General features: G+C 33.0%; 1 protein-coding gene across 6 annotated transcripts in view; it reads left to right on the top strand.

Moving 5' to 3' along the window:
- GRIK2 (glutamate ionotropic receptor kainate type subunit 2) overlaps window positions 1-15,214 on the top strand; it is a 744,221-nt gene that overhangs the window by 585,090 nt on the left and 143,917 nt on the right. For 4 of the 6 annotated variants that reach the window (XM_030929512.1, XM_030929513.1, XM_030929514.1 and 1 more), the window contains exon 13: window positions 1,686-1,903. The exons of the other annotated variants lie outside the window; for them this stretch is intronic. In XM_030929512.1, coding sequence (XP_030785372.1) covers window positions 1,686-1,903 — 218 coding nt within the window. The remainder of the gene's footprint in view (window positions 1-1,685; window positions 1,904-15,214) is intronic. 6 annotated transcript variants of the gene reach the window in all.

Genomic DNA, 15,214 nt, shown 5'->3' with positions numbered 1-15,214 from the left:
CTTGAGTACATGACAGTCAGCCCCTAACCAGGCTCTGATTCACAAGACTAGGAGGTACTCGCTTTAAGTCCTTGGGTAAGATATGAACTTGTGGTAATTGGGCCATTGATGTCAAATGTCTCCACTATTCTTTTCTTTCCCAGTCTTGTTTGACTTTATTGGTGTTGTTGTTTAAAAAAACATAAACAAAACAAAACAAAACAAAAAACACAAAAAAAGCAAAATAGGGAGCCAGTGCTGCTCATCATCTTGGGATTATTTAGTGTTTCAGTGTCCGAGTGTGTGTCTGACAGGGCCTAGGAGCAACTACATCAGAAAGGTACTTTTCCGTTTTTTTTTTTTTTTTTTTTTTTTTTTTTTCCTTACAGAGTCATAGGCAGAATCTGGAGCTGGAGTTGGCTGTCATGTCCAAGTTTGACTGCTTTTAAAATTTTGTTTGTTTGTTTGAAATTGCAATGGTAAGATGAACTGCAGTATAAGATGGGCTGTTTTGATATAGTGCAGTCATAATACCACTTATTTTTCAAGCTTCACGTGAATAATTTTATTTTTTATTCCATCTAAAGATGTGTTACCTTACTGCATCAGAGATTATACTAAAGATATGACTGTAAGTCCGTCTTTGCTTCATTCCATTTTACTCAAACACAAATAAAATTAAGCACTTTGTAGCCTATGCTTTCTTGATAGATTCAAAATGATTAAAAGTGAATAGTAAAATATGCATATCTACAAATTTAGTACACCTTACTTATAAAAAATTGTACATGTTGATATATGTTTATTTAAGCATTAAGAATATAAACAATGTGGTAAGCTGTAATTAAACTTTAAATAACAGAACAAATTTTAAAATTGGTAGAATTTTATTTTATAGTCTAAATGAATTAAAATTAATAATAGTCAAAAGTAAAATATAATTCTCAGATCCCATTCTTTTATTAAGACAATGAGCAGGCAACTCCAGCCATACATTCTGACATATTTATAAAATATTTATATATGTGTAAAAATAAATGTGATGATTTAGATATATATTCATATTCTAATTTTTTAATTGATGCTAACCATAGTGATAGGAGATATTTGCTTATACAGGAGAACATAATTTATTATCTTATTTTAAAATAAACACTACATTAAAACCCCACATCATTTCAAGAAGTGGGGGTAATAGTAGTTATTTTATTATTATACATAACTTTAAAAAATAACAAGATAAAATGTTTGAGCTATATGCACATGAAAAATGAAATTTACAAAAAGCTTAAGAAATGGATCCAAATGTATATTTAAGCACTTCCTCTGAAACCCTCATAACTAACAAAATATGAAAAAACAATACATGTGGTTTACAAACCAGAAAGCTTAAAAATTCTCTTCTAATGCTATTTTTATTTAAAAAAATGTTTACTCATTAATATTTTAATTGGAACTTTGCATCATCTCAGATAGAACTTGAGTCTCCTGTCACTATATTTAAACAAGAATGTCCTAAAAGATTGTCTATTTTCTGAAATTAGCCTCTGCTCTCTCAATGGTTGTTGCTTGTTTACTAAAGCAATATGTAAATCTGATTTAAGCTTTTATTACACAGTGATTCCATTCTGCCACTGTGACCAAAAGTATCTGATTGCTGATCAAATTCTCTATATTCGTTTCACCTTTCCCCCACTCTCTGTTAGGTTCTGAGCTCATGCCCAAAGCACTGTCCACCAGGATAGTGGGAGGCATTTGGTGGTTTTTCACACTTATCATCATTTCTTCGTATACTGCTAACTTAGCCGCCTTTCTGACAGTGGAACGCATGGAATCCCCTATTGACTCTGCTGATGATTTAGCTAAACAAACCAAGATAGAATATGGAGCAGTAGAGGATGGTGCAACCATGACCTTTTTCAAGGTAAGTTCTGCTGGTTACCTGAAATTTACAAATTAAAATGATAGGGCACAAACTTCTTTCGATTCACAAATGTAAGGGTGTAACAACGCCGTTATTTGTGCACAATTCTTAATAATAGCGTATACCTCAAGGAGTGGAGAGTTGTACAACTGAACATATGCTCATCAAGACCAACCATTTTAATCTGAAAATGCTAAGGAGGTTTTGCTTTACAATATTTTATTCCTGTTTTGAGGAAAATCAGCCCAAGTGTAACATTTTTCCCCAGTAAGTTTTTCTTTTTGAATAACACAAAATGTATTTATTGAAACTGTAATAGTAGGATGTTCAGATTCTACAAAACTTTGCTATTCGAGAAGAATAGAATGATTACTTGAAAAAATGTTTCCCATACACACATTTACTTTTGTTGAAATGAGGCAAGATTTAAGGGCTAAAAATACAGAGACATTTCTTATTATCTATACATTCACCAAGGTAATATTCTGGGAGACACAGAGTTGAAAGGGGCTGTCCCACTGAACTCACAGTGGTTTCCAGAGAGACAGCCCTGTGGAACATTTAAATGAAAGTGTGCTTGTAAAAAGTTTCTGTCATGTGGAGTGCCTTGCCCTCCTCTATTTTTTCTCTCTTCTCCTTACTCTGGCCCATTCACTGGGCCAGAGTAGACCAGTTGAGGGATTTCACTTTAGGTAGCTATTATCACTTTACAATTCCTTTTATATCTTACCAAGTATTTTTACATTTTTTGTAGCTTGGGCAAATATTTAAACATTGATATTTTTTCTGTGTTCACAGAAACACAACTGACAGTGCAAATGTGCAGTGGAAATAGTAATTTAAAAATTAGATTAATTCAAGCTATAAAATAAATTATTTCATGAAGCATTCATCAAGTTCCTATTGAGTGCCAAAAGTTACATCTCACATTGAGTATTCTAGTTCTCACTTTCAAGGAGATTATAGTTTAGTTGGAGAGAGAATAATAAATTTAAAAAAATCACTGAATTTGGTTTTATGTGACTTGTCAGTATTTTGTCAAATTATTTAACTTTCTTTGTAAAAAAATTTATAAAAATTAATCAACTTTAAAATAAATTTTCTGGACATCCAATTTCCAAAAAAAAAGATAAATTAGATTTAGTCAAATATTTTAAATTTAATTATTTTCAAAGTAAATTTCTCATATGACTAGATTAAGTATTGGATATGGATTTCACATTTACTTGGAAAATCACTGTTATTTAATCAAATTTATTGAATAATGAAATATAAGCAAAACATTATGTTCAGTATGGTCCTATGTGACTATATTAATTGCAATGGATCAGTTTTTCTTAATTGAATATTGAGAATTTATAAAGATTTCCTTTCTTATAAAACTTGTTAATATTTTTGTGTTTTTGTAAAGAAATAAGCTGTTAGGCCAGGCGCAGTGGATCATGCCTATAATCCTAGCACTTTGGGAAGCCAAGGTGGGTGGATCACTTGATCCCAGGAGATTGAGACCAGACTGGGCAACATGGCAAAATTCTGTCTCTACCAACAGCACAAAAATTAGTCTGGTGTGGTGGCATGCACCTGTAGTCCCAGCTACCTGGGAGGCTGAGGCTGGAGAATCACTTGAGTTCGGGAGGCGGAGGTTGTAGTGAGCCAAGATGGTGACATAGCACTCCAGCTTGGCCAGTTGGAGTGAAATCCTGTCTCAAAAAAAAAAAAAGGAAAATAAATAAATAAGCTGCTGAAATTGCTAAACGTGCGTTGTTAGTGTCAACAACTTGAAGGAAGTGAATGCATGATGCATTTAAATTATTCCAATATCCAGGTGACTTTTGAATTGAGTTTGTACAATATAATAATATAAATATTGTACCTAACACAAAAATTTGACACCAGAAGTGTTTATTTCTGGTTCATAAACATTTCTGTTTTAATTTTTTTTTTCCAGAAGACTCAAATATTTTGTTTTAAAGTTCAAATATACTAGTAGCAAAGTTCATTTTTGAAAAATCAATTACCAAACATTTATTTTTTCTTTATAAAATTTTTATTTTTAAGCTTATTTTCTTAATTTTTTGTCTTTTCATTCTTTCGTTCTTTTGTTTAATAGTTCAATTGCTTTCTGCTATGCAATTTTTGCCTACTTTCACTTTTCCTTGCTACTGACTTTTCTTCTTACTCTTTTTTACCTTGCGTTTTTCTCTCACACACGAGTGCCTCTAGCACCTTGAGAAAATCGACACGACACAGCTTTCTATTTCCAACAGCACATGTACTATTTCTTTAGAATTGTATCTGGAATGTACACAAGTCACAATAAAAACCACACAGTGATAATCACTAAGTTGACGACTACCTTATGTTGCTAATATTATCACATGCTGAATTCTATTTTCCTACTGAAACAGGAAAAGAAAATTACAACTCACAGGAATACATTAAATGTTGATTTTTTTTTTTTTTTGGTGTTTTAATGCAGCCTTAAAATATTCTAATTTCGATTTCAGTATTTCACTTGTTAAGTATATAGTTATACCAGCTATTGTATGAAATTAAAAAAAAATTCTAGCAGTCTGGAATTCGAAACTACGTACTCATTTTTAAACTGTACAATGAACCAGAGACTATTGTGTATTTACATTTTATACGATTCTTTCATTTTTCAATTAACAGTCACACATACAAACACTCCAGGGAGCACCCTTAAGGCAGTGACTTCTAAATGAATCTCCATCTTGTTTTTACTAATTTAGCAAGACCCTGCTATTAACTAATTGTTCTGGAATACTTCCTTCCAGAAAATTATTATAGAAAAAAGATATAGTTTTGTTACTACTAGCAAGAAGAGCTGGCTCCAGATATCTGGTGTTAAAGGGTATAAATCCTCAGCATTGCAAAGACATAGCAGAGTAACATAGCTGTTCTTCAACATTGAATAATTCCATGTCCAAAGACCATGATTGATTTTGTTCACTGAGCTCAAGGTGCTCAAAGTATATTATCTTCAAGAAAAATTCTTCCTTCTTTTTTTCTATATCCATTACACACCACACAGACTCTCCTCAGAGATAAATGTAAAGCCATGACTGGAAAAAAATAATTCAAAATAGGAGATAGTGGTTCTCACGTTATTTTCATGTAAGTAATGGAAAACTGCATGATATCACCAATATGTTCTTAATCATATGTAGATAGTAAAATAGATGACAGTCCAGGAATTTTATTGAGAAACATTAAAGGAGGAGTCAAAACATACGTGGAATCAGGGAATTTAGTGTACTAGAAATGAAATTTCACCCCAGGGCTAACCATTATGCAAAATGTTACCAAGCAACAGGAACATTCTTTCCTCCCTGAAATATAAAGGCTAGGAGAATGGAAGTCTATACATTATAGGATCAAAAATCACTCAGCTATAGCTTGTAGGTGTTATGGCCTCTTTTGAGAATTCTTGTATTTTTGAAGTAAGTAACATGTTTTACAAAATGATACTGAATACCCTTGTTTATATGAAATCCATGACTCAAGTTTTCTTTGTCTGGATTTGGCCTACCTGAAATTTCTGACTTTATTATATGTACTAATACATTATGTCCATCTGAAAAATATAGTGTCAAAGGAAGAAACACGTGCTCTTTTGTATGGTCATTAAACAAAATGTTGGCACATATTTTAAAAATGTAAGTTCCATCCAGATTGATGTATTCCAGTCCTGTGTTGCATTCTATACCTTTACATGTCTTTCTCCAGTGCCCATTATGCTCTTTTTTCATCCCCATCCTTCTCTACCAACCTAATTGGTTATATTCTCTGTATTCCTTAGATTCTAATCTATGCATCACTTATTCCAGGGAAACTCTCCTGACCCTTTTCATACCTAAATTACCCAGTCTGGGGACAGTGCTCCTCTTTTACATCCTTTTTTTTTTTTTTTTTTTTTTTCTTTTTTTACTTACGTTATTGTTAAATTACTAATCCAAGATGTGTTTTCTTGGTTCCTGTATGTTTCCACACTCTACGGCACAGCAGGAGAATAGTGATTGAATGAATCTATATCATTCACTTTTATACCTCTAGTTCTTGGCACTGAACTTACACATCTTGAGCTTGTGTTAATTATTAATTGCCGCAAGAATATTGCTTAACGAACAGCCGAAAACTTAGTGACATGTAATATAAACCTTTATTTATCTTCCAAGTCAGCTGTCTTTCTCACAGAAACTTGAGAGCCCAAGTTTCTACATTTGAAGACTCAGTTCCTTCTACACCAGGGTGACAGTGCTTTTACCAGTACAGTTTCTTCTTAACCTTTAAATGTGTCTAATTGAATCTGCTTATACTGTAAAAGCCACACACGCTATTCTTTTAAAGGCATGCCTCTCTTCAGACTGAATCATTGCTACTTTGGGCTAGAAGATCTTTATCCAAATGAGAAAATCTACAAGGTATTGCCTTGACATTTTTAGAGGTTTTAAGAAAGCATCTAAGGCATCATGCTCAATTTGATCCTCAATTAAGGCTTGTGGCCATGTTGAGAAAATTTTAAGAACTTTTGCTGGTTTGAGACACTGAAGATTAGAAATACGTTTGTTATCCAACCATGCAAGTTTTATCCCCTCTACATCACCTCTAAATTCAGCTTGCAAAGTGGTCAGTTCTTTTAAATTTTATTTTCCTCTCCACCTCTTCCTCCTCTTTTTCCTTCTTCATCTCCTTGCTGTTGTTTTGATTGTGCTTTTCTTTCTTGTACTACCTTACATGTAGCTAAAACTAGCCAGCTGATACTTTGAACATTTTGTCATTTTGTTTGGCTATCTTTTGGCTAAATCCAAAAGATTATTAGTTCATTTTCTACCTTCTAAGTCACTACAACTACAACATGTAATTAAAAATAATATTTTACCCTATATTCACAGATTCCTATTTTCCCAGCCTCCCCCAATGATGATTTGATTATTATCTGCTATGTGTGCCCTAAGTCGATGCCACAGCTTTTCTTTATTGCAGCACCTTGCTGCTTTTGTCAAATTCCATACAGTTATCAATTGGCACAATGAATTTTACATTCACTGATGGAAAACCTATGACAGAGGCTTTCAAGTATAACGTGTGATTATGTGTAAAATTGTATTATTCTATAGGGTAGTCAAAGGTTTATGCGAAACATAGAGCCCTCTATAGCTTTCCCATTTTAATTATCTGCTAAAATTCATTGATTTTGAAGTGTAGGTCATTAAGTTAGGAATGAAAAGCAAGTGGGTTAAATGGTAAAATGTTTTACCATTTACCATCCAAGGTAAAATGTTTTAATTTTTGGTACCGAGCAAAAGAGGATTTTTCTCGGGAGATTTTTGTCTTTCTTTCTTGTTTTCTCTGTCTCTCTCTCTCCCTCCCTTTCTTTTCTTTTTTTTTTCTTTTAACGTCTACAGCCTTCCTTTGCAAAGTACATTCTAAATTCCAGCTCATTTATCTTCAGACAACTTCTAAGGAAGGTAGGAAGCAATTATCATTATGCTCATTTAACAGATGAGGAAACTGGTCCACAAAGAGGTTAAATGACTTATTAATTGTAAAGACTATAACCAGGGAATGCATAGTATCACAATAAAGGTAATAACCAAAGATATAATCACATAAACCATCGTTACTCAAAAGAGTTAAGTGTATTAATCATTTTGGCTCACCCACATAACCTCAACTGCTTGATTATATTAAGTTTCTAAAACATTTGCCTTATAGCATTGGGGCAGATACAGCTATAACATGTTCTTTATAGTCTGCCACTTATTCTGATCTTATCAGTTCAATAATCTTCTAAAATTAAGTTCTGCTGGGATGATAACATATAATAATGTATGGTGGAGTGATAGTATATGTTTTGAAGTCTGAATTGCTAGTGTGGCATGCCTGCAATAATTTTTTTGAGACCTTGAGTGATTTTGCTTTAGTATACTACAAAAATATAAGTAACTTTTACATCGAGAGATAAAATGTAAAAAGTTGGTAGTTTACTGCAATCCTTATTAGATCTGAAAACATACACTATTCATTAGAGTTTGCTCCTAATTTTGTAAATACAGGCAAAACAGAATTCTTGTCCGTTTTTATTTAGAGCAATTGTGGTAATACAAGTATAATATATTTACTGTGAAGAGATTTGCACATTAGCAGAGTAAATTCTCACAATTGCAATAATAATGTGCTTTTCACATTGAAAAATGTTTTCTGAAATGAATGTTTATTTTCTCTTGCTATATTGGTGGTAAAACATTTTGAAAGTTCTGTTTTGCATATGCAGAAAATTAACCTAAAAATAATATTTAAAGATGAGAAATATTATCTAGATTTTTTTTCGAATTTTAGATATGTTTGGTTTTAGAGTTTATTCTTTAAATGTTTTTCATATTTTATGTAGCAAGATTTCTAGTTAAGTGTAGTTGTCTGTAAGAAAAGGTTTAGTAATTATTTGTCAGCACATGGTTAGAAATCAGGTTATGTCCTTTAGTGTGCACATGTTTATTATTATACAGATTCTAATAATTTTCCACCACTATCCAGAGGAATGCTTTTACAATATGACAATTAGAAATTCTTTATGGTACTTCAGTAAGTATAGGAGGATGTGTTAAAGAGCTACTCACATGAGTTGGCTTGTTTATTTCGGTGTTATTAGCTAGCCACATAGCTTTTTCTAATGTCATTTTTATTTATTTTGAGTTGAATAGGGAGTCTTTTCCCTTTTGAGCATTTGTGTTTTTCAAAGCTGTACTTTATTTTGTATGTCTAAGTTAAAATTGAGAAAATATATGTTGTAAGGGACCTGAGGAGTGAACATTCATCTTTTCTTTGCAAACCTTTATCGTAGGTTTTTCTATCATGGGGATTGAAAGCATAAAGTTCTATATTTGAGACTTGGGAGAATTGTACATGAGACTTTGTGTTTATCTAATGGAGACTGAATTAAGAAGAGATGACTTTTAAGTGACATTAAGGACGTGGTATTAATTGGCCTACTCTATAAATTGATATTGAATTGGGTTCTGAGCAAGAGCTTTGAGATTTGTGTTCATGTAGTTTTCTTGCCTGAGCTTGTTTTACTACCCCATAATATTTAGTGAACTACTTCTGCTCCTTTCCTTGTTGTGAAAAAAAGTGCTATTTTAACTGGCAAGGGTAAATTAGTTCACAATTCTGATTTATATATTGCTTTGTGTTACTTGAGAATCCCTCAATATTCCTTTGCAGATCTAAACTAAAACAAAATGTTCCTCAAACAAAACATACTGTTCTAACTTGGAAGATGAAATACCTGATATACTTCGGTTTCTAAGCCAAAAACTATTCTTGCCAACTTGCTTGCAAATTACTAATTAGGAAATAGCTATGGCTATTTAGAACACAAAGAAATTTAATTTTTAATTTTTTGTTTGTTTCACCTATTGAAGTTTATAGATAATCTTTTTTTTTCTTTGTGCTTTAATGAGTTAAACAAAATATAAAAGCTTTATGTGGTTTATCACCAATGTGTCTGGACAGTCAGAACAGGTTAATGGTTAATATTGTTGATAAAATTTTTATTTGTTCATGTTGCTGTGTTCTTCATTGTCCATCAGAAATTTTTTTCTAGAAATCTGAAAGAAATATCTCAGTGAAGATTTTTTAGTCATAGAATTTTTCTAACTCACTCAAATTATTTTTCCTTTATGAATGGTGTTGAAATAATGAATGTGGGAAATTCATTACAGTTAACATTAGATTACATGGTAGTATTTTGTTCAATAAAATAAGGTTGGTATTTTAAAGTGTTGTTATATTTTTATTAGTGTCTAATATAGTTTTAATATAAATTGGTCATGTTTGATACAAATATTTAAAACATGACTAATGATTTATTATGTCTTTGATTTATTTGTGTAGTAAGGAAGTTATTTTTACTCAGAGAGGCTGTCTCCCTCCCCCTTTCCTCATCTAACACACAATTTATTGTACGTGAGACCTGATCCTATGTTTATTACAGGGATTTGCATAAGGACTACAGGAAACCAACACCATTTTACTATGTTCCCATTGCAAGAAATAAAATGGTGCCTTTGAGTAAAGCTGCTTCATCAGACACTAGTTCAGCATGCCAAGTTAAAGCCATCAATGGTGAAACAGCAGATGTGAAGGCTAGTTGGCATGAAAGCATATGAGTCAAAGACTTTCCTATGGGAAAGAAAGTGCTTCATTACACTTTATCTATAGTGAGAACATTGGGTTTATCAAGCTGTCTGAAAATTAGAATATGATGAGTTTTATTGCTCTCGCTCTGCTAGAGTGAATTCAATGGTTAAAAAGAAAGCAATAATACCATTTTGGGAATTATAAGAAGTGATTAGAGTTTTAGCATATTTAAACTTGGAAGGAGCAGCAACTTTTATCTTAGAAAGTAGCCTCTCTAAAATATCTAAGGGACAGAAGTTTAATCCCTTTCTAATTGCTACATTTGCCATATGTATTAACGCAGCTTTGGGCACTTTAACTGAATAAAGAAGTTGTATGTTTGACTGAAGTGTAAAATCTGAGAAACAATGTTTTAAGGCCTTGGAAAACATGTGCATGAGGCCCTTCCACTCCAGCGTACACTAGTACACTGTGGTTCTCTCCCTCTCTTTCCTCCTTCCTCTACTCTGTGCAAGGACCATTCCTGCTGTTTGTCAAGTCAGGATGGCAGCTCAAACACCGTGTCCCACCTCATCAGTCTTAGGAGAGAGGGCCCCACAGGGAGTAAGAAAACTCGAAAATCAGTTAATATAGTGATGTTGAGCTAGCATGTCAAGTGCTGGATAATGGATAATAGTTGTCACTGGAAGAGTTTATAGCCACTGGTTAGGCAACATTCTGAAGGAAATTCAAGAAGGACTTATTTTGGATGCAAAAAATAGGCTGAGATAAATATTATCCAAAAATACCTTGAAATTTTAAAAATTGTAGGGCTTTATATCTTACATAAAAAAACTAAAATGACAAATTCCATTTATTCTACATAAATTGCTGAATAGAAGCATCATTTGGTGTTTTTGAAACAAACATACAAACAAAAAATCCCAGACATGAATTTATTAAAGTTTGGAGGAAATTATACTTATTGACATTGTGACTGTGAAATATCTATTGATCTGTTTGGGGGTGGGGGGTGTTGCTGCTCTGACTTTTGAGTATCGGCAAAGACATATTGTTCTCATTTCTTATCCCATTAATTACAAGGCAAATATCCTGACATTTGTACTTAATTTAAAATATCCTTGGCAGTTTAATGGTCTTAATTTTCCACATTATTATGCTATCTTTTCAGTGAGAAGCTATTCTTTTGTTGCAAAGGCATTTTAGACTAATTAGTATCTTTGGTCAGCTGAATTTTCATTTGTTCATTTGTTTTCCTGTCACTTTCCAAAAGCCAAATTATTCTAAAAACAGTAATATCACTTTGTTGTTTGTTATTAAGAGCTGATTGAAGATACCACATACTAGTTATTTTTTTCTTTCTTTATGAAGCAAAAGGAGATTTACTATTATTTGCTGCTGCTGCCATCTTCAATGTTAGACTTTTATTTAAAGACAATACTGAAAAATTTTTCTGCTTGGGAGCAAGCATGATGTCAAGTTATGCACCCTTCTGATGTTCAGTGATCTTACCACTTTATCATGCATATTCGCAAGGATGAAGCACAGTTTATAAATCATCTCTATTTATTTTACATTCTTCTCCTTAACTCCAGATAGATCCGGAAAAGGACAAAATAAATTCTGGAAGTTGTTCTTAAGTGTTGATAACTGCAAACTGAGTATAAGAAATTCCTCAAAAATACTGCCTTAAGAAATAAAACTTGGTTAAACATTAATGGTAAATGTCTTATTCTTAAAGAGATCTTATTCTGAAATAAATTGAATCTTTGTTCTTATGCTGTGATATTAGTGGCTGTGGCAGTGCCTAGAATTGTTTAATTGCCTAATGCACAAAGGTGAGCACTTTGATTGATGTGTATTCAGAGAAGTTTTTTAATAGTTTTATAAATAAAGAACTCTCCAGATGACTGAATGTGTCTGCATGTGTGTGTACATGAAAGAGTGTGTTCTGTAAGAATAAGGTATGCTTTCTTAATTTGAGTTATATTATGGATGATTATATAATTCATTTTTCTATACCCAGTTTCCATCTTAAATCTATTTTGAGAAAGAATAGTTCAGAGTTGGCAATAAAATGTACTTTTACATTTTCTGATAGTATTTGAATTATGCTTCTGATTGTCATTAGCCTATTGTATACACCATAGCACAAGTGGAGTTCAGTGAAAAGATTTGATTATCTCTAAAGGTAGGTGTTTCATTTATTAAATATTGTAATTACAGCTAATTGGAAGCTACACATTAAATTAGTTTGCTTTGTAGGTCCCTTGACTGTTTTCAGAACACTATGAGCTTATGGTTAATTTCAATTTATTACAAAAACAATTCAATAAAAGCCAAAAAATTGGGAAACAGCATTACTAATGGATATAATTGATTGTTGAGTCAATGTAATAGTTTAACATAATTATTAAAGGCATAGACCAGGTTGTGGCATGAAATTCTACATTCATCACTCAATACAGATTTATTTAATTTTTCTGGGCTTCTGCTTTTTTCAATTTATCTCCTATAGATAAATTGAGAGTATATGTCTTATATATATTGTGCATATACCACTGAACATATACTAAATTCCCACTATATATTTGCTATTATCCTTATTGTGAGGAACTTAAATGTTGAATGATTACATTTCTGTAGCAGATGAAACCATTTCCCCCAATATAAATACCATACTTTTGCAAATACAGGTTACCTATGGTTAATGCTATGATCTGACACTCAGTCGCATTCTCATTTCATTAATAATTTGGTCCTGATATTGGATTATTGATAAATAAATATTCTGGATTACTCTCTAATCCTACTGAAAAGATAAATACATCAGGAATCTGTTTCCATGTACACATTACACATGGTCAGTCTTTTAAAATGGATTTTATTATTTTAGAGCAGTTTCACGGTCACAGTAAAATCAACATCGTGGGACTTTAAATATATCAGTTCACATTCTTCAAGAGTTTTTATCAGCCTTCCCTTTCAAAACCAGAAAATAAAAACCTGGCCTGACTCCAACAAATAGATAGAACTAAACTGAGTAGTTTAGGATTCCATATTGTTAGAATGGAAAGTGGTGACAACCCAAGATGGTTATGGCTAAGTGAAATGAATTTTATTAAAAATGATCTTTTAAAATGATCTACCTGGAAAATTTTAACTATTAGGGAGGTGTTTCAGAAAGGATGCCCCCAATTTGGTGGTGATAGTTATGATGAGAGCTATGTTGAAGAAAGTGTTGATTGTGAAAGAGGCCCTCTTGGAAATTTAGAAAAAATGTATGTTTGTGAGAAAAAAAATAATTAACTTTCAGATAAACAGCAAAAGTTATTCACAAGAAGCCAAATATATTAGTAGCAAAAGAAAGCACTTCCAAATTTAAAAATATGTCTGCCTTTGAAGCTGGCTGAGAACTAATTTTTGTTCAGACAGGATGCTTGAGATCACTGTAAGTGGCCTTTGTTTTAATGAAGCAGCTTATGAGTAGCATGAAGGCTTCCAGGCTTTACTTCCAGAACTGCTGTTTCCCTGGGGGCCTAACAATTGCAAGTGGCCCTTTCATTGATTTTTATACTGATGTCAGAGCATATATAATCATTTTAGTCAAACGCTTACAGCTAAAACAAGTAAATCTATTGCATTTTGAAAATAAAAATGGTGGCTAACCTGTTCCCATCTTTATTTGTTATTATTTTTTCTTCATTGTTAGTAGCCATGTAATAGCTGTCACGTCCACCTTTCTCAGTCATCTTTATTCTGGGTGATGTTTCTTTCCTAATCTCAGGCCTAATGTGTCGTCCCTGCTATGTCCTGGAAATGAGGTTGCAGTGATTTACTTTTACTAGCCATTAGAGAAACACTTTAGCATGTTGTCTTATTTCCCTTATTTGAATTCCACAACACTGTGAAAGTATCAAAAGTAGTAGTGTACTCTAAAAGTCTTCCAAGAAATTTTACTATGTAAGGCTAAGGAATCAGACTAGATTTATATTTTCTTTTTCTTTTTTCTTTTTCTTTTTTTTAAGACGGAGTCTCTCTCTGTCGCCCAGGTTGGAGTGCAGTGGAGTGATCTTGGCTCACTGCAAGCTCCGCCTCCCGGGTTTACGCCATTCTCCTGCTTCCTGGGACTACAAGCGCCCGCCACGTCGCCCGGCTAGTTTTTTGTATTTTTTAGTAGAGACGGGGTTTCACCGTGTTAGCCAGGATGGTCTCGATCTCTTGACCTCATGATTCGCCCGTCTCGGCCTCCCAAAGTGCTGGGATTACAGGCTTGAGCCACCGCGCCCGGCCTAGATTTGTATTTTCTTATGGCTTCTAATAAAACATGTGTGGTTATAGAGCACATGTAATACATCTAGTGCACTGAGGAGTAAAATATGAAATTTGAATTATTTAATTTTAATTAGTTAAATTGCAATTTTAAAACCAAAACATTGTAAGAAATTTTTCCAATAAGCTTAAACATATATTTCTTTTCTTTTCTTTTCTTTTCTTTTTTTGAGATGGCGCCCAAACTGGAGTGCAGTGGTGTGATCTTGGCTCACTGCAAGCTGTGCCTCTCGGTTCACGCCATTCTCCTGCTTCAGCCTCCCAAGTAGCTGGTACTACAGGCGCCCGCCACGTCACCTGGCTAGTTTTTTGCATTTTTGCATTTTTAGTAGAGAGGGAGTTTCGCTGTGTTAGCCAGGATGGTCTCAATCTCCTGACCTTGTGATCCGCCCACCTCGGCCTCCCAGAGTGCTGGGATTACAGGTGTGAGCCACCGTGCCTCGTCTAAACACATATTTCATGTTAACCTGTGCCTTGTGTAAGATGCCGTATTATAGAGCATGTGATTGGTGCATGAGTTATTTCCAACACATCAGTAATCTACTCACCGGCAATGATTTGATTTGGTTTAAATGGTTTCTTCTATGTCCTACTTTAACATTGTGATGTGTTTATTTGAATATTTTATGTAGGTGGAATAAATTACAGTTATAACTATCTAAACTATATGATTATTAAATTGAAATGCATACTGTTACTTTAATCAAAATTAAATATTTTTCTAGTTTAAAAACTACATATGGGCAAAGTTTCTAATTTAAAATGAAGTTACACTATTAAGAAGAATTAAATGAAAATGTAGAAACTGGTATTACA

Source organism: Rhinopithecus roxellana, chromosome 4 (assembly GCF_007565055.1).
Source record: "Rhinopithecus roxellana isolate Shanxi Qingling chromosome 4, ASM756505v1, whole genome shotgun sequence".
Taxonomy (NCBI): Eukaryota; Metazoa; Chordata; class Mammalia; order Primates; family Cercopithecidae; genus Rhinopithecus; species Rhinopithecus roxellana.
The sequence above is the reverse complement of the archived record's forward strand: the minus strand, read 5'-3'. Positions and strand labels throughout refer to the sequence as shown.